Source organism: Pyrus communis, chromosome 14 (genome assembly GCF_963583255.1).
Source record: "Pyrus communis chromosome 14, drPyrComm1.1, whole genome shotgun sequence".
Taxonomy (NCBI): domain Eukaryota; kingdom Viridiplantae; phylum Streptophyta; class Magnoliopsida; order Rosales; family Rosaceae; genus Pyrus; species Pyrus communis.
Genome location: NC_084816.1, coordinates 19,894,765 through 19,918,024, shown reverse-complemented (window position 1 = coordinate 19,918,024; position 23,260 = coordinate 19,894,765). Strand labels below are relative to the sequence as shown.

Here is a 23,260-nt window from a genome sequence, read left to right as displayed (position 1 = left end):
ATCTCCTTATAGTGAGACGTGTTTTGGGTGGAAGCCCAAGAACAAAACTGTGAGGGTGTGGCCTAAAGCGGACAATATCTTACAATGTAGACTGGGATGTGACAATGTGGTATCAGAGCCACTCTCCTGCTGAAAGTGTGCCGACGAGGACGTTGGGCCCCTAAGGGGGTGGATTGTAAGATCCCACATTGTCCCGGGGGAGGGGGGAGAGGAGGTGATGTGCCTTATATGTACATGCTCACCTCCCTATAGTGAAACACGTTTTGGGTGGACGCCCAAGGACAAAACTATGAGGGCGTGGCTTAAAGCGGATAATATCCTACTATGCGGATTGAGATGTGACACTTTGAGTGTGTAAATACTCAAGTAGTTGGCATATCAGGACTTCATAGATGATGGAGAAATAGTTGATGAAGTCGTATCGTCTAGTTGGCACAATGAGTAAACGCAAGTCGCAATAGGAAATGCATATAGGAAGTAAGCATCACAAAACCTAGCTATGGTAAAATCTAAGGTGAGACAAAACTCATAGTCTAAAGAGAAAGTGAGTTAATGCAACATGTCAACACTCAAAACACCTTTAGAACACAAGTAGGATGCACACAAAGGTATGACCAACTCGGGTTGGGTGCCTCGTCAAAACCTCGCCAAGCAACGAAATCTCAATGAGACAAAATAATCCTGATCGTAGGGAAAAATAGTACATTAAGGTTAAATAAGTATACTTCAGGATACTCTCATTGAAATTGGAAAAACTCTCCAAATAGGAACTATAAACATTGTAACTCAGACAATTTACACATACCAATTCCTTGAACAAATTTATGAAAGGTGGATTTCAGCAGTGACTTTGTAAAGAAATCAGGAGGGTTGTCCTAGGAAAGGATCTACTTGACTTCAATTCTCTGATGCTCTTACTACTGATGCGAAATGGAAAACTTTGGTGCAATGTGCTTGATGTTATATCATTTGATATATCATTTCTTGATATGGTGGATACAAGCGTCATTGTCTTCATAAATCATTGTAGAGACATTGACGATGAAAAAAAAGTTCGCAAGTGTTTCAAATATGCTAAAAAATGGCTCTTAGCAGAAGTATTCACGTAGCTTCATGAAGGGTAAGCATCTCAGAATGGTTTGAAGAAGTAGCAACTAAGGTCTATTTGGTTGGCCTCCAAGTTATTGCAGTGTCTCCAAGTGTATTGACATAACTCATTTAAGAAAATGCTTTGTGCGAGTCAAATAAATAACATGTGCTAGCATAACCAACAAGGAAAGAATTGAATCAAGGACTGAGGGGGTGGTGGCTCCACTTGAGAATGAGTAGGAATAGATTAAACCCAAATTCATAGTACCTTTAAGATAACGAATGATGTCTTTAAATTAGAAATTTAGATTAATAATAGCAAAATTGACATTTTCAAGTTTGTTGGGTGTGATTATCAAATTGTACGTAAATAGAAATACATCAAAACCTATCCAACAAAACAAAAATAATCTTTTTTTTGGGTAACAAATAAAAAATGACCAACCTAAAAATAGCCAAAAATAGAATGAGCATATTATTATAATTTCCTCAAAATGTTCGTGCCAATCCTAATCCAAAATTCCAATTAACTAACAACTACCACAGTAGCTTGTCACGCCTTTAGGTGAGAGTAGGTCCCATTTTATTCAAAATTTTCATCTTTTAAATACCAAAATTCTAATACTATTTTATTATTCTTATCGGATCCGAATTCCAAACGGCTCGCTCAACTGGAAGACAGAATAAAATTTAAAATTCAAACCAAAGAAAAATAACAAACAAAACAATGCTTTAAAGCAAAACAAACAAACATGTATTACTCTTTAATTTTACTTGTTTTTTGTATTATTTTCATTTATTTATTTATTATTTTATATATTAATCTTCTTCTTACGCTCCAGCCCCAAAGTTGGTTTCCAATTTCCAATTTATTCTTTTATTTTCAAAAACAGAGAGAGGAAGAAAAACAAGCACGACAGAAACAGAGCTTGATCTGTTTTCATAAACCAACAGCTTTTCCTTTTCCTTGTTCTTTCTTCCATTCTTCTTCTTCGTCTTCCTCCTCCACCCTCTCTCTCTCTCTCTCTCTCTCTAGAAAAGAGGTTTGGTCCCTCAACAAACTCAACCTCCCCTTTCCTTCTAGTCCTCCTCCTCCCTCCCTCGCCCCCCCCCTCTCTCTCTCTCTCTCTAAACCTCGTAACTTACGCTTTCAGTATTAATCAAAATCCCCAAAACGTAAACCCCTCGATTTAGCCAGCCCAGTTTTGGGAGTTCCTAACAAGAAAAAGATTGCACATTTCCATTTCCATTTCCTCAACTCGCCGTCCGTCCAATCCCCAATTCAAGCTTTCGTTTTCGGGTTTTTGGGTTTCAGTCTGATGAGAGAATTTGAAGAATTGGGTCGCTGATTCTGGACACTTGGATATTAGGGTTTTGTGGGTTCTTGCTTTTTTTCTCTCTACAATGCTGGGTTTGAAATGGGTCGGAGTCCAAGTCCGAGGGTCTGAATTGACAATTTGAGGTGTGAATTTGGGGGTTGGGGAGGTCTGCGTAGACTGAATTTGTAGCTTGTGGTTGTGAAAATGATGGTTTCAGCGTCACCGTCGATGATAGCGAGGAGCTCATTGGAGGAAATGCTGGATTCGCTTCGGCGGAGAGATGAGGGCGAAAAGCCGAAGGAGTTGCCGCCGGCGTTGCCAGCTCGGCCGCCTTCCAGGGCTCGGCTGCCATCAGCCCGCCGCTCTTTGCCCAACAGCTTCAGGGTCGAAGACGCAGAGCGCTCACTGGAGTGTTTGCATAGTATGAACAAGAGAAAAGACGGGGACTTGGGGTTCAAGACAGGTAATTTTGGCGTGAAGAAGACGGAGAATGATCAAAATGTTGAGTCGCCATACGGCAGGTCACCGGAGGACTGTCGAATGAAACCGAAGGAGAAGATTGTAATGTCGGATTGCGATGACAACATTGGTTATTTCATCAAGAAGGTAATTTAAGAGGGTGTCAGTTCGTTCACTGATCTGTTTTTGTTTTTGTTTTTTTTTACAGTTCCGCGTTGCTTTGTTGTCTTAACTGAACTTTCAATGTTATTTGGAGTATGGTGATCCAAGAACATTAGTTCATAAGATATGCATTTATACGATTGCGATGATTTGGTGGAATTTGGATTTTGGTTATGATGAGCACCTATTCTGTTAAATTGTCTTAGATCCATAAGAAAACAATGATTTTTGTACGATATCATCTTGTAAATTTTGTATCTTTGTTCCTTGAGCTTAGGAGTTTATTTGTAAAACATGAGTTGATGTTGATAGTATTTGGTTTCAGAAACTTCATGTTTGGTGTCGGCTACCTAGTGGACTGTGGGAGTTAGGAACGATACAGTCAACTTCAGGGGACGCCGCACTTGTTTCGGTCTCTAGTGGAAATGTAAGTTCATCAATTGTTGGCCTCATCCCAAATCCCATTTTAACAACCGAAGGCACTTATGTTGATGGGCTGTTTATATGTCCTTGTGCTGTTACTGTAGGTAATCAAAGTTTGCAGAGTTGATCTTTTACCTGCAAACCCAGATGTTCTCGCAGGTGTGGATGATCTTATCCAGCTTAGTTATTTGAATGAGCCTTCTGTACTTTACAATCTTCAATGTAGATATTCCCAGGATATGATTTATGTAAGTATCACATGTTCCTGGTGCTGATGCTTTTGATTCAGATTAATGTCTTCTTTTCCTCTCCTATTACATGTCTTGTGATTTTCTTCTGTAGAGCAAAGCCGGGCCAGTTTTGATTGCAATCAATCCTTTCAAAGATGTTCAAATTTATGGAGAAGATTTTGTCACAACTTATAGGCAGAAACTAACGGACAAACCTCATGTTTATGCTGTGGCAGACGCTGCTTATGATGAGATGATGGCAGGTGCATGACACCTATTTTATTTCTATATTTTCCTTTGGGCTGAATGTTTTCTTTTTATGGTGGCATTGTTTAACTTGTTCTGTAACTCATTTTTACCCATTTTTTGCGTGGAACTTTTATTTTGCAGGTGATGTAAATCAGTCCATAATCATAAGGTTAGAACCTCATCAAATTGGTTTCCCGTATGTTAGGATCTTCTTTGTGAATAATGCTTAGTACTTGTGTGCAGTGTTGTTCTATACTAGATCATAAAGTTCATCTTTAAATCAGAATGTAGTTTGCAAATAATAGTCAATAATTTTTTTTTTACAGTGGGGAAAGTGGAGCTGGGAAAACCGAGACCGCAAAAGTTGCAATGCAATACTTGGCTGATCTTGGTAGTGGCAGTTGTGGCACAGAGCATGCAAATGCAATCCTTCAGACCAATTGTATACTAGAAGCGTTTGGAAATGCAAAAACATGCAGAAATCACAATGCTAGTCGATTCGTATGTTACTTTATTTCTTTCTTCTTTTCAAAGTTTTATCCAAAATTATTTCTTGGAATTCGTCCTTTATTTTGTCAATGAAAGCCATCCTCAATTTTTCATTTCATAAATGTGGTCCAAGGGATATGCACTTTAAACATGATTTCTACTTTGCTTCAGGGGAAATTGTTTGACATTCATTTTAGCACAGCAGGAAGAATATGTGGTGCTTCCATCCAAACATGTAAGTTGTTTAAATTTAATATATTCTTTTTCTGGTATGCTATTACCTGACTAGCATTCAATCACAGTAACTAACTTGATTTTACTACCTCGTTTACATGTCAACACCAATGCGGCTATCATGATCGTGTACAGTTTTTTTGGACAAGGTAATTAGTTGCCCTATATGAGCATAATCAGGTTAGTTTTAGTTGTCTCAATGTGCCTTATCTGACACTATAGTATCTCCTTTGAGCAGTCTAGAGTGACACAACTAGAAAATGGTGAGAGGTCGTACCATGTCTTTTATCAACTCTGTGCTGGTGCTCCATCAACGCTAAAAGGTAGGGAAAATCTTTTTATAATCATCAGTTCTAGTTGTTTGTTGCACCATATAGGTGCATGTGGCAAAATGGCAACTTCAAACCCATGAATCTCTTTTCTCAATTTTTGTTTTCTTTATGGGATGCATAGATTTCTAAATTATAGTGATTAGGAAATTGTCACATCACAAGCCTGGGAATCTCTACTTTTCTGAAATCCTGCTGTATAACCCATGGGCCTTATCATAGATGGCATGGGTTGAGGTCAGGTGAAGAGTAGATCTTAGGTTGAATTCCTCTTCTAAGCAAGAAAAGAAAAAATCTACTAAAGCTGGCATGTAACCTAATGTTTGGACCCACTAGCACCACAAAAAATATTAGAGGAAGTTAACCTACAGAAGTTATATGTGATTAGACAAATTAGCTAGACATAAAGTAACAGACCTTATTTTTGCGACATCTCAGTTTGTTACCTAGGATGAGTGATTCATGTCTTTTGAGTCTTCCTGATTGCTTTTTACATCCTGGTTGCTATGGTAATTAGCAATGACCAGTTATCGGTAATGACCCATGCTTGCGTTTCAAAAGATGGCAGGAAACCTATTAAATGGGTTCATATACAAGTTCTATGATAACCATTTGCCTTTTAATTTTTGGGTTCTGTTATTTTACAAAACGAGAACCTTCAAGGGTTCTTCTGTACAAGTATCAGGGAATCATTCTATGTTTTTGGTTGCAGAGAGGCTAAACCTAAACCTTAAAAGGGCTAGTGAGTACAGGTATCTTAATCAGGGTGATTGCTTGGAAATTGATGGTGTAGATGATGCGCGGAAGTTTCATATGCTCATGGTAAGTAAAGAAATAGCTGTTTATACCACCATTTATGCAGTTAATAAACTTTCTTTTCCGGTTCTTCCTTCTATAACCAAAGTGTCACTTTCTCCTTTGTTTTATTGTTTTTGCATCTCCTCAGGAAGCGCTAGATGTTGTTCAAGTTTGTAAGGAAGATCAAGAACACGTGTTCTCATTGCTGGCTGCAGTGTTATGGCTGGGAAACATATCATTTCAATCAATTGACAATGAGAATCATGTGGAAGTGTTAGCTGATGAAGGTAAGATATAGATCATTCACTTGGTGATCTTTCCGTGGGATATTTTACATACAATGCTGGTTGTAAGCAGTTGCATTCCTGGATTGAATTTTTGGTGATAGTTCTAACTACTATAGTTTTCTGTTTGGTCATAATCTAGATCAGTGGAATGACATTTTTAGGTCTACAACTGCAGAGTCATATTGTTGAGCAGTGTTAGAATGTTGCGCACATATATGTCCAAAAAGACCTTTAAAATTTTGTTTATCCCATTGTTGTCAAAGGTTTTCCTCAATGTCTGATTTCATTCCATGACAACCATCTGCCGTCTCAGAATGCATTTGTTCTGTTAAGTCAAATGTATATTACTTTTAGACTTACACTTGAGCATATGATTAACTTCTCTTGATTCTTCCTCTGGGCAGCTGTAATCATTGCTGCCATGCTGATGGGTTGTAGTTCCCAGGAGCTGATGCTGTCTTTATCTACCCCCGAAATCCATGGTAGCAAGGATAGTATTGTCAAAAGATTGACACTGCGACAGGTTTGTTAATTTCTGTAACAATCTATCTGTTCATCCTTGAGTCCTGACAGCTTTTAAACGCACTTTTTTAATGAAAGTCTAAAGATGAAGCTTATTCTTTCTTCCTCTCATATTCAGGCAATCGATGCAAGGGATGCACTGGCAAAATATATATATGTCAGCTTGTTTGACTGGCTTGTAGAACAAATTAACAAGTCACTTGCAGTGGGAAAATGCCGTACTGGGAGATCCATCAGTATACTTGATATTCACGGGTTTGAGTCATTCCAGGTAATAATATATACTTCACTTTTGGTGATGTTAGCAATAAGATTTGTGTATTTAGTAATGATCTTAAGGGCTATTTTTCAGAAGAACAGCTTTGAACAGATTTGCATTAATTATGCAAATGAAAGGCTGCAACAACATTTCAACCGACATTTATTTAAGCTTGAGCAGGAGGTGAGCATCTCAAGTGCAGTGTAGCATTAAGGTTGCTTGGTATCAAACTACATGTTATGACTAAACATGTGAAGTGTAATGTGACTGCTTATTCCTTTTACTTCAGGAATGTGAATTGGACGGGGTTGATTGGACTAAAGTTGATTTTCAAGACAACCGAGAATGCTTGAATCTGTTTGAGAAGGTATGTCATTGATTTAAGCCTTCTATATCATGGACCTGCTAAGTTTTCATCAGAAGTTCATTAGATTCATCTCCACTGTATAGTATATATGACATTCAAATCAACTTGTATAATTTGTGATAATTAGGGTTTGGGCCTTTACGTGTTTGCTTTACCTTGATTGACTGCTTATGATATCTTAATAGAGTTTGGTGGTATTAGTCTTCTGTTCTCTTTGTATTTTTTTTTTAAAGAAACACTTAAATAGCTCAACTGGAGGAAAACCCCTCAACTATCCACTTGTAATTTTCTATTCTTAATTGCAAAATTCATTTGGCGCCCTTTCCCATTGCAAAGTAAGAAGGGTATTTTTCTAAAGTAAGTGACCATAGTATTTGCCTCTATAGTTAATCCACTTTTTACTGTGTTGTGGTGCAGAAGCCTTTTGGACTGCTATCCTTGTTGGATGAGGAATTGAACTTCCCCAAGGCAAATGATTTGGCGCTTGCCAATAAATTTAAGCAACACTTGAATGCTAATTCTTGCTTCAAAGCAGAAAAAGCCAGCAGTTTCAGTATTAGTCATCATGCTGGAGAGGTTAGTTTTTGTTTGAGCATGTTCACAAATTTTAGTCGTATGCTGACTTCACTTGCACTACTATATATGTACGAGCCAACTACAATTATTTGACTCTTTTTTTTCCATTATTTCTGCATGCCTTGAAAGTAATGCGTAAAAAGTAGCTAAGTGAATCATGGAAAGGTAACAATACCAGGGGTGAAAAAGTATGATTGTGCTAGATTTAGTAGTAGAAGTGTACAAGAGTGGGGATTTTTGGAAGAATTTATGGGCATTTGGTAGGCATCATTTCTGTCTTCTTCTTATTGGAAGATTTCTGGAATCACTCTGGCCTTTGGCATCACATCAAGGTTTCTTGGACTCACTCCTACAGAGATGCTAGGAAACTGCCATTGTTAATTGCAAGTTTGCAACCACATGATTAGCACGTTTTTTGTTTTCCTTATGACTGGTTCCTTGGGTTTATTTAACTTAAGCCTTGACCATATGGAAGGACTGGCTTAGGAGCCAATGTATTGGTTGCTTCTGGAATCTCTTAACTATAGTTTTAGGATAGTCCAACTTTTGTTTTCGTACTAGGCAATACATGATGTAAGCCTGTACAAATTGATGCAAGGTTGATGACCTTTATTTCTTCTATAAAATTGCTGATGGTTCTCATAGTGTACTGATTTTACTAATGTATGGAATCTTATTAGGTCCTATATGACACAAGTGGATTCTTGGAAAAAAACAGAGATAAGTTGCCCTCTATTTTCGTCCGACTCCTGTCATCGTGCAGTTGCCGACTTCTGCAGTTGTTTACTTCCAAAGAGCTTAAGCAGTTCCAGAAACCAGAAAATGATTCATGCCAGATAGATGCATTGGACCCTTCAAAATCAAGCGCTTGTATTGAGTTCAAGGTACACATGCTTGCTCAAGTTTTAGCTGGATATAGGAGTAACTTTTGTATCCTTAGATGAGATGCCAAAATTATGAATTTCATCCGAGTAAGATACGTCTCTGTTAGAAGAGTTTGGATGATAGTTTTCTTTTTGGTGACATGGGGGTGGATGATCTTGTTTGGTCAGAAAGCTCCTTCTCACTAAATTATTTGACAGTGTGCTGGGACATAGCTGATGTTGCTGTTCGCCGTTTAAAGTTTAATTGTATATGATAAATTCCTGTAGGGTCAATTGTTTAAACTAATGCACCAGTTGGAGAGCAGCAAACCTCACTTCATTAGCTGCATAAAGCCAAACAGTAAGCAGCTTCCCGGCATGTACGAAGTAAACCTTGTTTTACAACAGCTCAGGTGTTGTGGAGTTTTGGAGGTTGTTAGGATATCACGATCTGGATATCCTACTAGAATGACACATCAAGAATTTGCAGGAAGGTTGGTACACATTGAACCGTAGTTTAAGGTTTTTAGTTTCTACTGGCTGTCACAACTGCCAAGATATCTTTTCTCATGTGTCTTTTGGGTTAGGTATGGTTTTCTACTTTTGGAGGACGATTTACCTCAGGATCCATTAAGTCTATCTATTGCCATTCTAAAAAGATTCAGTGTCCTCCCTGAAATGTACCAAATTGGCTATACGAAAGTGTTTCTTAGAACAGGACAGGTGAGCTCCTTTAATAGTTTTGAATTTTTCTCTTCGTCTGTTTCTGTTTTTATTTTATTTTAAAGTTTATCCTCTGGTGGCTTTTCTAATGTTGCTGAGTCTGGTTGTTCATAGATTGCATCATTGGAGGATAAGAGAAAGAAAGTTCTGAGAGGAATAATTGGTGTCCAAAAATACTTCCGTGGTCACTGGGCTCGTTGCCACTTTGATCAACTTAAGGGAGGAGTTGCAAAGATACAATCAAGTAATGCCTACTAACTTCTAAAGTTTCATTTGGTCGAGATTGAGCTGGTTTTATCATATATTGCAGCATTTTTAGTACAATTTGATATTTCTTCTGAAAAACAAAAATCTTGGTTCAATACAAATTTTGGAATCCCTTCAGGACGTTGTAGTTTGTCAGTCCGTACTGTTCTTTATGTTGCTAAGCGAACATGCTTGAATTTGTGGTTGAAACTTCATTTGTTGTCCTATGCATGTATATTGAGGAACAATATCTTTTGACTACTTTTTAGTATTAATGGAAATTACTTTTAAGATGCAGACGGTCTTGGTGAAAATACTGGAAGGAAAGCAGGTGCTCGTGAAACTGTTGATGAGCGGCAAAATTTGAAGAAGTCGCATCTTGACAATGGGAAAGCTAAAAGGAAGGCTGGCAGGAAGATGTCAGAGGTGAAGGTACTTCCGATAAAGTAATTATTTACTTGCTAGACCTGTTTCCCTTGCCTCTTCCCCTTATGAAGATCTTAAATGCCTGAAACCAGACAGAAATATGACTAGTCATTACCCGATACTTGCTTCCTTTTCATTAGTTTTCCCAAAAATTTATCCAATAGATACAGTTTTACTTTTACCTAACCACATGAAACAATCTAACTTTATTTAATAGAACCAAAAACACACCCGATAGGTTTAAGATTGAGTTTTCAAAAGCACTGCATTAACATTAATCTTGAGTTTCAATTTTGAATAGAAGTTTTTTCCGGTGTGGTTAATTTTTTTTTTTATTTCCCATGGCTATGAAATTTTAAGGTCCCCAACTGTATACACGCCCACTGTATTCACGAAATTCTCCAAGGCTCGAAAATTTACATTGTGAAAATTCTGCTCTTTGAAACAGATGCTTTTACACTTAAAACTGAAAATTGCAAGATATACTTGTGCATTCTGGTAAATTTTTCCTTTTGGAGGTTTTTGTAATAGAAAGGCCAACTTTTTTCCACTCTCTTATATGTCTGAGGTTTTCAGATCTGAATAACTGAAAGTGGAATATGTTTCCTGAACAGGATTTGCCATCAGATTTGGCAGAGCTTCAAAGGCGGGTGCTTCAGGCTGAAGCAACTCTGGTGCGGAAAGAGGAGGAAAATGCTGAATTACAGGAGCAACTGCAACAATTTGAAACAAGATGGTCAGAATATGAATCAAAGATGAAATCGATGCAGGACGTGTGGCAGAAGCAGATGGTGTCTTTACAGGTGAGTTTTCTTGTATGCTTGATCTTAGTTTTAAAAAAAATATGCACACATAATTTTATGATTTTTTTCGAACCAAAATCGAATCCTGAAATGAGTCGAAGAAATGGGGAAAATTATGCTCATAGTTAATCTGAAACTTTGTTATTCAAATCTGAAACAGTAATGGATTCTAAAATAATGCATTTTTCGTTTATTCTATAAAACTGTGTTAAAAGGTTGCACCCGAGATGGTTATATTGATCCGATTAAAATTGTATTGTTGCTGCATGCCTTGAAAACCCAAATTGACCAGTGAGTTTGTAGTTCTGGTGACTTAGAGATGATTATCCAAAGCCAAGATTTATGTTGACTTAGAAGTAAACTTTTAACGTACGTTATTAAGTTGAACTTGATGAAGTTGTTGAACACCCACCCTTTTCATTGTTGAACCGCCGCCTTAGTCCTAAGCTTTTGGGATCATCATTTATTTCACCACAACCAATGTGCATGCACATGCATCCTCACCTTATATTTATATTTTGTCTCCTTTGTAAGAAATGGATGGTTCCTTATTATGAATGAAAAAAAGTACAATGACCATTACGTGAATCTGCTGTTAGTTCCACTTTTTGAAAAAATGTGGTGGATTTCGTTATCAAGTATGTGGCCAGCTCTTCTACTGAGCTTGAACTTTGTATCAGCTTTAATACTCATTACTATTATGCAGACAAGTCTTGCCGCAGCCAGAAAGAGTCTTGGATCTGCCAATACTGCTGGTCAACCTGTAACACTAGGTTCTGTTTCATCGGCCCGCTATGATTCTGAAGAAGCCACATCTATGGGATCTCGAACTCCTGGTGCAAGCACACCCCTCAATGGAGCAGGGCGTGAGGCTAATGGCAGCTCGAATGCAGTCAGCAATCTGTTGAAGGAATTTGAGCAGCGGAGACAGATATTCGATGATGATGCGAAAGCTCTGGTTGAGGTAAAACCTGGGCAGTCAGCTGCCAATATGAATCCTGAGGAAGATTTACGAAAACTTAAACACCGGTTTGAGTCCTGGAAGAAAGAGTACAAGGCAAGATTACGGGAGACAAAGACAAAGCTTCACAAAATTTGGCACTCAGAAGAGGAAAAACGGCGGAGAAAATGGTGGGGAAAGATAGGTTCAAGAGCATTGTAGTATCTTGTTTTAGATGATCAATCACCGTCTCATGATGGACGAAGAAGGAGATACCTAAGAGGATGACCGAAGAATGGAAGTAACTTTCTCAGCAAGCTACCTCTCCTTCTTCAGTAGCTACTCCTCTGTTTATACATATGGCATCACATATCGGTGAATCTTGGTGTGGGGTAGTATTATGGAGAGAAACTTGTGTATCTACCAAATTTTTGTGACGGTGGGAATGTTGATGACCGTGTGAATAGAAAATTAGGGACTTTCGTAAGTGGTTTCAACCGCTATTTCTTCGTTGATTAGTTTAGGCAGTTTGTGTATAATCTGTTGGCATTGATGTAATCTGCTACTGTGTAGATCTTGTTGTTGAAGATGTGATATGTTCATATTGTCTGTTTTTCAAGAGATTAGTACCTGATTTTCCAATGTGCTTTTTGTCTTTCTAAAAGCAGATTACATGTATATTTGTACAGTTATTGTTGTTTTATTTTCAACTCTGTAACAATGTGTTTGGATAAGGGAGTTTGGTGCCTACAATTGGTCTGAATTTGTTACCTGGTAAAATTAAAGTATATATATTGAAGGTAGAGGTGAATGATTATGTATTTTGAGGGGATTAGAAGCGATTACATGTGAAAGAAACTATTCGGTATCCTACCCTTTTGTGGGAATTGGAAGGGATAAGAATGTGTTTGGATGAGTAATTCATCTTTTGACTTGGGGCGTAGTTAAGTTGGCTTGAGCAGTCTGCTCTCTCCTAGCACTCAAGTTTGATATCTCCCTCTCGTTGTTTAGATTATATTAGAATATCGTTTGAATTGAAAAAAGATACAAAATAATCCTGAAATGAAGGAACTAAGAAGATTGAATTTACTGTTATAGAATTGATACACAAAGTGAAATTTGAAAAATTTGATCAATTAAAATGACGAGTATTAACATCGACATACAATTTCCCATTCAATTACATTCTCTCAAACAAGATTAACAATTACTAATTAGAGGAACTGCAGATTACTTTATGATCCGGGCACAAACTTGGTGGCATAGACCCATGCATTGTTGGCTACAGGGTTGTCAAGGTGGTCCAAGAGGTTCTCTAGGGGACCCTTCCCGGTCACAATGGCTTGGACAAAGAACCCAAACATGGAGAACATGGCTAGCCTCCCATTCTTGATTTCCTTCACCTTGAGCTCGGCGAAGGTGACGGGGTCATCGGCAAGGCCGAGAGGGTCGAAGTATTGCCCACCCGGGTAGAGGTTGTTGCCCTCTCCGACACCATCAAGACCATTGATGCGGAATCCTTCAACGAGACCCATGAGGATGACTTGGAACCCAAGCACCGCTAGGATGCTCTGAGCATGGACTAAGTTGGGGTTACCCAAATAGTCGAGGCCGCCTTCGGAGAAGATTTGAGCTCCGGCTTTGAACCACACTGGCTCTTTGAAGTCCACTCTCACCCATTTCTCGAGAACTTCTGGGGTGATGCAGCCTAGTGCTCCAAGCATAGCCCACCGGCCATGGATCACCTAAAGTTGCACAACATTAGTAAAGTACTGTCACTAGCAAAATTTAGTTACTTCTCCTTCCAAATGAATGCAAATTATGCATATCAACGACGACATCTTGTAGCATATTGAGAAGGTTATGGTGTCTGATTGTGAATTAGGACTGAAATATCAGTCTCCACCCATTTTGATTTTGAAAGAAGGCAATAGCATACATTTTTATTGAATGTGCTTAATTTCTTGCTTCATTCATTCTTAATCGTTTGTAACTACATGATATTTGGGTAGTGGGCAAGCAAACCACACACTAATGGCGGTGAGAAACTAACAGTACTTGAGGTGTTGAAGTACCTCAAGAGCCCTGTTCTTAGCAAAGGCCTCGGGATCAGCTGACAACCCTGCGGTGTCCCATCCGTAATCACCGGGGAATTCTCCGTTCAGGTACGAAGGAGTCTGAGCAGAAAAGGGTCCCAAATACTTCACTCTGTCCGGCCCATACCACAAATCATTGCCCTATATATGTCACAAAAAAAACCCCTAATATTAGACATGCATTCCGCAGTTTAGACTAATTCAGTGTAGACTATTGCTCAGATAATGTATAAACATATACATACCATGGTGTATTTGCCAGTGCCCATTGGCACAACATCTCTAAGAGTGTTGAAGCTTGGTCCTCGGCTTTGGCCAAGAAATGGGGTTGTTCTTAGAAGAGTGCTAGAGCTAGCAGCTGCTGCCATGACTTTTCAAGCTTTCGCAACTTAATTCAGTTGACTTGATTTGTTTTGTGATGAAGTAATCTGTGGAATTGTGTTGAAGCTTCGAAGTGTGTAGAAAGGGTAGCTGTGCATGCAATATTATGCACAGATGGGTGGTTCAGAATGCAGGAGTGGGAAGTATTGGTGGGGATCATGTGGGTTTGAATCAACCAATGAGAAGGCTTCAAAGGATTTTTAAGCATCTCCAACTCATATCTTTCTATCCACATTTTATCTAGCTGGGGCATATCACATGATTCGCATCGCAAACTCACAAGTCTTGTATTTTGTTGTGAAAATTCGCACTGTGTGGCACAGTTGAGTTTTGTGCTTTTATGGGCCCTACGGCACATTGCTGATGCGTCAATGAACGGTGGTTGTGAATTGATGTCTCAAATTGATGGAGAGCAATTTATATGAGATGAGTTCATTTTTATGTGACGTCTCGGTCCAATAATATAATAGTGATCAATGTCAATATGAAGAAAAAATTACACATAACATTGTATTATTGAACCAAAATACCATAGTAACTATATATCCGTTTCTCCTGAGATATATTATTTTCTTTCATTCCTATGTTTGATAACCAAAATTTGATGTTCAGTATTCTGATAATAATTAATTTTCCTTAATGTGGAAATTGAATTCTACACAAGAGTATAATCATTTTGTTAACTCTGCAACCAAAATAGACATGTTAGAGTGTGGTCTAAGGCAAAGACTTTTGGATGTCTAAATTAAACTTAACAAAATGAAGGGAACTCAAGCTTAGGTTTTTTGGTGGATGAACATTTACCCCTCATGGTTAGAGGAGGCCGAGTCCTTTTATACACAAAAGGGTTGGGCGTGATGGTAACATGCTGAGGTACATGTGGCGTGCCCTAATTGCTGGGTTTGAGTGAAACCAGTATAGCATTACGCATTAACTATTGGACTTGTGGAGACGCAATGAAGGGCACCATTAAGAGCCCTCAAGTCAAGGGACTCTTAGTAGACGGTAATGATCATGGCCTATGAGCGAGCCATGATTTGCAAGATGACCCCATGAGATTAAGGGCTTGATAAGGGAGGTCATGGGATTGTGGTTGCAATGGTGGTGATGGTACGCGTGGTGACAATAGTTGGAAGGAGGGAGCAACGGTTGTGGGAGTGATGATGTCGACGATGATGATGGTAGCAAGGACTGGCGGCAAGGGCAGCAACAACGAGGGTGGGTGGATGGGTGGTCGTGTAAATGGTGATTGAGAGGTAGTGGAGTTGACGGTGTCAGAGATGGTGGAGGTGCTGCCAGAGAAGGAGGTGTTAATGGTCCGGGGTGGTGGAGTGATGTGGTGGTCGCTGAGGTTCTAAAAAACACTTGGTGTTAGTATGGCAGTCGGTTGGGACTTAAACGGATTTAAGTAAATTATTATATATGATGAATTTGATGGCATGAGATTAAAGTTCACATGATTTCAAGTTCGTAATAATTTATGAAATGTTTTTCAAAAATAATAGGAGTTTATAGTGAACTTAAAAGAAAAATAAAGATGTCAAACATGTTGTGTAGAAAGCATTTGGCTGGGACACTAGAACTCATAGAAGGAAGGTGGGGCGCCACACCAATACTTATACACGTTCAACCTATGTTAATTAGGATGCTAGCCGTCCGAATTTGATTGGGCAATAATCTAAAAAAATTTAAATTGTCACGTAGGGGGAGAGATTTTTCAATGTCTGGTACGCATAATGTTATTATATAAGTGGAGTGAAGTTTATTTTTCAAGTGTTCCTCCACTAGTATAATGCACATGTCATATAAGCCTATGTCCTGAGCACAATGAAAAATCTCTCGACGTGGGGTGGGAATAGAAGAGAGAGAAACTTATTTTCTCTCTTCTTCTTTGCTAGAACTTGGAACCACAAACATAGGTGCTTTGCATTCCTCATTTCTCAAGTTCGAAAAGAGAAAAAAAAAAAAAAAAAAAAAAAAAAAAAAAAAAAAAAAAAAAAAAAAAAGCTTGCAACGCCTATAGACCTTCTAGGCCACCCAATCGCCCGCCTAGGCTACCCAAGTGCCACCCAGGCTGTCCCGGCACCTGCCTAACTTCTTTTATGATTTTCCTCCCGACTATGGGTTAATCCTGGCGGCTGGTCACTGCCTAGTGCCTAGCACTAAACGTCGCCTAGGCCGATTTTAGAACACTGTAGATCGCCATGATGGTCATCAATTGTGATCACCATGATGAGGTGGTGGTGTCGTACATGATTTTTCTTCCTAAAACTCTAACTTTATTTTGTAAGTATCATGTGTTTCTATGCGCATTGTGTTTATTTTTATTTTATTTTTTGAAAAACCTTGACGTACGAGGAAATTTTTATTGATAACGAAAAAAGAAGTTGCACTTAGTTAGGGAGGACATAAACCGTACCCCTCATAAAACGGAGATAATAAAAATAGTACACGAAAAAGAAGGGGGGGGGGACATGGAACCTAACCCCTCTAAAACTAAACCTAAAAGGTGTAAACCTGCAAAACAAGTTGAGCAACAATGCAGCACGAGCCGCTGGCGGAAGAGAAACATGCCAACTTAAAGTTGGAGAAGACAAGCCCATGTTAGCAAAATTGTCCGCAACAAAATTTCCTCCCCGATATATGTGAAATGTGTAGAAAGTCATTTTCCAAATGCGATCTAAACAAATAGACCATTGCGTACGGAGAGGCCAAGGAGGATCAAAATCAGACGATTGAAGAGTAGAAATAACACTAGAACTGCCACTTTCCAACCTAAGACAATGACAACCCAGCTGATATGCAAACTCTACACCAATAATAATTGCAGACAATTCTGCAAAAAAAAAAAAAAAAAAAAAAAAAAAAAAGTTGCAATGGCCAATCCATTGGCCTAAACCACCAAGAAAATGACCATGGCAATTCCTGAAAACTCCTCCACAAGCAGTAGGATCGGGATTTCCTTTAGATAAACCATTTGTATTAAGTTTGATCCAAGGAAACCAAGCAGGAGACCAAAGGACAGGAAGAATGGTAGGCGCCTTGCGAAAGATAGGTTAGATCCCCAGCGAAGAGATGATTCGAGTGCCAAAACCCTGAGAGAAACCGGGAAATAAACTTTCCACCATGAACTATCGTAGAATTGATAGACATGCAGAGATGATGAAATTAGATTGGTCGGCCCTCACAAATAAACTTATTTCGAGCTTTCCAAATAGTCGCAATAGTAGAAAGATTTGCAGAAATACAGAGATTATGCAATTGTTGGGAAAAGTGTTTACGCACATAGATATCCCAAAAAACATCCAAAGAATTTGGAAATGGCAAAGAGGTACCAAATTGGCATGCTAACCATCTCTAAAGCTGCCTAAATATCTAACAACTGAAGAAAAGATGAGCATTTGATGCTTCAGAATTACGACATTAACAACAAATGGATGCCAAAGAAATACCACGTTGTTGAAGTGCACCCTCGGTAGGAAGTTTATCATGAAAAAGCCACCAAGCCAAAATAGATAGTTGTGGCAGAATAAAATGTTGCCAAATAACCTTAGCCCAAGCACAATCACTATGTTTCCTTCGAATAAGTTGATAACTAGAAGAAAAGGAAAACTTTCCAGTAGGCGAGGGCTCCCAAATCAGTTTGTCATCCTAGACATTTAAGGGCAAAGGTAGACGTAAAATAAATTTATAAAATAATCTGGTAAAGACCAACTTTGTGCTTCAATAACATCTGAAACCCGAGGAAGAACCTTAGGTGAAATGACGAAGGTAAATAAGGGCTAATAATAGGTTCGTCCAACCATTTGTCGAACCAAAAGGAAATTGGCATCCCATCACCAATAATCCAACGACTATTTTTATTCAGAATAGGCAAAGCGCGCTTCAGACCATGCCACACTGAAGACCGTAAATATATATTTTTGTTTTTGTAAGGTGAAAGAGGAAAACGTTGACGAGTGAAAGAACCCTCCAGAGAAGAAGATTGTAAAGCATCCCATCCAAAACCAAGTAAAGCTGTCAAGTTCAAAAAAGTAAAATCACGAAGACCAAGCCCACCTTCATGTTTAGGTCTACACACCATACTCCAATCAACAGTTAAATGTTGCATGCTGTGGTTTTCATTTTCTAGTTTTATTCTTTAAAATAGTCTTTCAAATACATTTTTACACTTAATTTTGTATCTATAAAACGAAAAAACTGATTTATTAAACGTTACCAAACCGACTTTTAATCACTCTAAAATACTATATATGGGGCTCACAAAGAGCATGGTAACCCAATTGACCCAATTGGACTAGGAAACTTACGATCCGAGAGACATTTTATTGAATTAAGAAAAAAGAGGGTACAGAATAACATAATAGATAGTAAATTCAAAGTACATATTTGAAATATGGTTGGGAGGGCCAGTATTTTTCTTTTTTTTTGGGAAACTATTTTTGAACGGCCAGTATAGGACCACACTGTCCTTGAAGCAGTTTTATTACAAGACTGACTCCTCCCGAAATATACATACGGTGACACACTTCAGTCAGAATATGTAATAGCCACAACTCTAACAGGATACTTTCTATGTAGGGCTGCACCAATGTTTTCGGTCATGTCTAAGTCCTACCCTCTTGCACCATCAGGCAATCCTCAGTCGAACTTGTGCACTAAATTTGCTAAAGCAATCTCGTTAATAGCGATGACAAACTGAATCCCTGGGTAATCCCGTCTTCCTGCCGAACAGAATGAAATGGAAGTTCTTGGCAATAGTATTGGAGCGGGAGGATGTAAGTGGACTCTCCTTGATCACGGCCTTCAAGTAGTGCATTTCAAATTTTCAACCCAATCATCCTCAGTTAATAAGCCTGTTTTATTGCACGCATGTAAGAGTTAAGGCAGGCATTACCATTGTATGTGAGACCCATCTGTATTAGAGTGTGTCAACAATGAGGTTGTCAAACTTAGACATCATTGTATGTGAAAATTTATTCATTCAAGCATTTTGTTATTTAAAGATAAAGAGTACACTAGGTTTACCAAAAAAAAAATAAAGATAAAGGCACAAAGGGAGTGTTAATAATCCAAATGATAGCCTTTATGCTAACTCAATCAATAGGAGAATGAGCTAAGTTTTCTTTCTGAAGGGAAAGCTTCCACGATATCTTTTTGGTCCTCATTCTTGACAAGAGAATCATCCATATGCTCTTGAACGACCGATTCTAAAAAGTCATCGAACCGTTTGTCCAACTGTTAAAGTGATTAGAGTTGAGGACAACACTGAGATATGATCATATAAATACCTAGGAAAGTAGATTTTCAAGGGGTTTGCAGTCATAGTTTACCATACAAAAATCTCAACAAATTCACTGCAACCCTTCTGCAACTTCAACTAAGAACATATCTGCTATCAACTTCTCTGTAATCTGTAAGCACCAAATATAATTACTGAATTGCTTCACAGAAAAATGGACCACAGGGAAACCTATATGAGTGGTGACGAATAGAATGAATTGCTCATCAAGTGCAATAACTCTTTACCTTCAGCAGTCTTTCTCTTTCCATCTTTTATTGCTCAAACATGCTCATCTTCTCTGCCACCTGATGGGTGCTCACGCATAAAAACCAAATTCAGAAGGGCAATTCGTTGTCACGTGCCCAACATACCAACACTTATATACATCTGTTATCTCCAAAGTGACATATTTAAGAAGAGCAACTTCATGAAGTTGTCCTTAAAGATATCTCACATTTGTTCATTTCATGTTAAGATTGTCATTCCATGTTACGATGCAAAGAGAAACGTTTATTCTACAAAATTTGTCCCCACAAGTAATTTACATGTTAGGATGATGTCACAAAGTTAATTCTACAAAATCGAGGAAAAACTTATTTCCCAAATGCTACCTGAAAGCAATTTTTTCAAACAAAGTTTATATGCACTACTAAGCTGAGAGTGATTGAAAGTATAGAGACAAAGTGCATATTCTTAAGGCTGAAGTATTCAAAATCACCTGATGGTCAAACTTTGCTTGCTCTATTGCCCGCATGTCACTGTGGAGCTTCAGGTCTGTTGGTATTGTTATTTCTTTTACTAGAGGTTTTAGTCAGCACTGAGATGACAAATACAAAGATATGCATACAAGTTAGTGGTTCGATCTTGTCTGTCTTGCAATAACAATAAAATCACTTAAATAGTCCTTTTCATGTGATTTGGGACATTGAATTGGTATCTATACCTCTGCTTCGTCAGTTGTCCACGGGAGGCCCTGAGCAATTGGTATCCGCTGTCTCTCCTCCTCCATTATCATCTCTTATAGCTTTTTCGTGAACTCTTCCTCCTTTCGTCTTCCCCTTTCCTGCAGTGATATCACAAAACAAAGTTAGAAGCAACGCAAACCATGTAAACTTTCGAGTGCTTTTCGATACCATTCATTTTCAGCACAGTTTACCTTTGTTCTTAACTTGAATGGCTTAGTGCTAGTGGCTCTTTGTTTCTTCTTCTTCTTCCATCTCCCTCCTCCGATTATGCTACAAGATTCAGAGCTCTGAAATTTAAACCAGAATACAGAGGTAACCTGAGTTAGTCAATAATTTTCAATCTCCAAATAATGTAAAAACAGTAAGGACAAGAATTACATTTCTTCAGGACAAGAATTACATTTCTTCAGCTCCTTCGCCCCTATTCGAAGTCCTGCTTGAGACACTGTTTAGTCAAAAGAGCATAACCAAACCGAGTCAGGACATACAACAAACACCTGATGTGCATCAAATTCTCATGCTAACTATAATCAAGTATAATTGCTAACCTTACCAGACTTCCATCCCAAGAAGAAGAGACTGAAGTTCTCTGATACAGATCGAGATTCTCCGATGTCAAGAACAAGTTTGACGGGAAAAACGAAGAAGACGACACCTGTGTTTCCGGCGCCTTAAGAAGAGGCTGCAATCCGGACAATGCCCACTTGGATGCCTTCTTCCCAATCTCTTATGCCGCTTCCTCCTCCCCATTCTACTTATCCGAATCCTTCGAGCTCTGAATCGAAACCAGCTTCTCAAACGCCTGAACCAAATACATCACTTTCCCACTCTTCTGCACGCTCTTCCTCGCCTCTTCCAGCAACTAAGACCTACAAAAACATCCTTTCTTCTCGGCCCAGGTCGCAAACAACCTTGATTCACCTTCCTCATCCCCAATCTTCCATATGTATACATAAAATGAAATTAAGATTTGAAATCCAGAATCGATCCAAAAGCTGAACGTTTTTATTTCGGAAATGAACTTACATTGGAGGACAGCCCACGAGGAGATGATCATCTTTACCTCTTGGGTCGAGGTCCAATTCCGGCGAGCTTGGTCGTAAATTGGCCGAAAAATCCACGGTTACCGTTTCTTAGATCTGAAATTGAGGAAATTCGGCTTCGAATTTGATGAAACTAACTTAGGAGTTGGAAAGAGGACAGGAAGAGGATTTTGGAGGTACAAGTTGACGGTCATTGGTGTTTTCATCGCCGTCATTTGTCTTCGACTCCCGTTGTCGGCGCTGTTGCGTGAAGAGAAAAGGGAGAGGAGAGAGAGAATGAAGCTAAGGAGGTGTTGGACGTTTGTGAAGGGGAGAGAGAGCTTTTTACACAAAAGCAAGACACCAATCTCAGCTTAAAAGACATCAAAAATAAAAAGATACTAATCTCAAATTGGAAGACCACTAGTAATTAGTGTCATTAACTAAAAAGACACCAAAAAAAGCCAAGAGTGCTATCTTAATGTCTATAGTCACTAATTGCAAATAGTTATAATTTTAGTAGTGACTCGCCATAAGGTGCAAATGACACATCTTTGAAATTGTAGCAAAACTTGTTGAAGAATATGATATGGGGGTCTGTTGGCGAATGTGGTGTTATGCCAATCTCAGCTTAAAAGACACCAAAAATAAAAGGGCACCAATCTCAAATTGGAAGGCCACTAGTAATTAATGGCGCTATCTTAATGTCTATAGTCACTAATTGCAGATAGTTATAATTTTAGTAGTGACTCGCCATAAGGTGCAAATGACACATCTTTGAAATTGTAGCAAAACTTATTGGAGAATATGATATGGGGGTCTGTTGGCGAATGTGGTGTTATGCCAATCTCAGCTTACAAGACACCAAAAATAAAAGGACACCAATCTCAAATTGGAAGGCCACTAGTAATTAGTGGCATTAACAAAAATCTCTACACATCACAAGGTATTTTATTGTTTGTATTGTATTTCAGGATGAAAGTAAAGGCTTGAAGAAATCATCTTATTTTGAATATTGTAACAAGTGACCCAAGATCCGCCAGAAAAGGCCCTTGCAGAACAGCCAACTTGCGAGCTTTGCCCCGAAGTGCTTAGAACGAATTAGAAAATGTGTCATATATGGTTGGAAAGCCCTGGAAGTCGTCTTTTTGATGTTCTTTACATCTTGTGATTTGGAGGTTTCAACAAGAAGTTATAACAGAATAAAGAGGAGCTATTCAGTTACAAATTCTGATAACAGCTAGTTTTCAGTTACTTCAATACTAAAAGCTGGTTGTTATGAGCTATAAATGAGAGTCAATTCAAGGAAATGTGTCAGATGTTAGATGAGTCCTAAGCCTTTTAATAGGGGACAAATACTCAACAAAAAAACAGAGAGGAGAATCTGGAACGAGCAGGAGTCTTCAGCCTTAAGCAATTTCTACGTTCTAGCTTTCCTAACTTTTTATGTATTTTATTTTTATGCATTTTGTTATGTTTTTAATTTAGTTTATGGATAGTTATGGCTGCTTTGAAGCCCTAGACATGATTGAATTAATGTTATGATGCAGTTTTAGTTTATCAATTTCATTTGCAAGCTAGAATCAGTTTTCTATTTCAATCATTTCAAGCACATAATTTCAAGCTTAGCTACCTTGTTTATGTTTGCTTTTTGTTGAGAATGATATAGATGACTGCCATATCTTCTTTCATTCATTAGCAACATGTGGTTAGGTTCAG

General features: G+C 38.4%; 2 protein-coding genes and 1 long non-coding RNA gene across 6 annotated transcripts; 1 reads left to right on the top strand and 2 right to left on the bottom strand.

Annotated features, from left to right (window-relative positions):
• The first annotated feature begins 2,014 nt into the window (after nt 1–2,014).
• LOC137715848 (myosin-2-like) lies at nt 2,015–12,412 on the top strand. The gene is made up of 23 exons (XM_068455198.1): nt 2,015–3,014; nt 3,355–3,456; nt 3,557–3,700; nt 3,795–3,945; nt 4,073–4,100; nt 4,258–4,432; nt 4,592–4,655; nt 4,790–4,803; nt 4,893–4,977; nt 5,696–5,805; nt 5,930–6,068; nt 6,473–6,591; nt 6,709–6,861; nt 6,943–7,032; nt 7,139–7,216; nt 7,634–7,792; nt 8,473–8,676; nt 8,944–9,149; nt 9,243–9,378; nt 9,493–9,622; nt 9,917–10,056; nt 10,665–10,853; nt 11,560–12,412. The coding sequence occupies exons 1-23, from the start codon at nt 2,613–2,615 to the stop codon at nt 12,013–12,015; spliced, it is 3,474 nt and encodes a 1,157-aa protein (XP_068311299.1). The 5' UTR covers nt 2,015–2,612; the 3' UTR covers nt 12,016–12,412.
• Nucleotides 12,413–12,911: 499 nt separating this feature from the next.
• LOC137715150 (chlorophyll a-b binding protein 13, chloroplastic) lies at nt 12,912–14,385 on the bottom strand. The gene is made up of 3 exons (XM_068454383.1): nt 14,135–14,385; nt 13,869–14,030; nt 12,912–13,538 (listed from the first exon to the last, which is right to left on the bottom strand). Exons 1-3 carry the CDS (start codon nt 14,255–14,257, stop codon nt 13,029–13,031), a joined length of 795 nt encoding a protein of 264 aa, XP_068310484.1. The 5' UTR covers nt 14,258–14,385; the 3' UTR covers nt 12,912–13,028.
• Nucleotides 14,386–18,709: 4,324 nt separating this feature from the next.
• LOC137715149 (uncharacterized) lies at nt 18,710–21,865 on the bottom strand. Of its 4 annotated transcripts, none has more exons than XR_011065537.1 (9): nt 21,546–21,865; nt 21,073–21,456; nt 20,898–20,964; nt 20,711–20,806; nt 20,498–20,617; nt 20,273–20,371; nt 19,800–19,859; nt 19,604–19,684; nt 18,710–19,508 (listed from the first exon to the last, which is right to left on the bottom strand). It is a non-coding gene; the product is annotated as an uncharacterized lncRNA (long non-coding RNA). The 4 variants fall into 4 exon arrangements; XR_011065538.1 differs by having other exon boundaries at nt 19,609–19,684; XR_011065536.1 differs by having other exon boundaries at nt 18,710–19,684; nt 21,068–21,456.
• Between the last annotated feature and the right edge of the window lie 1,395 nt (nt 21,866–23,260).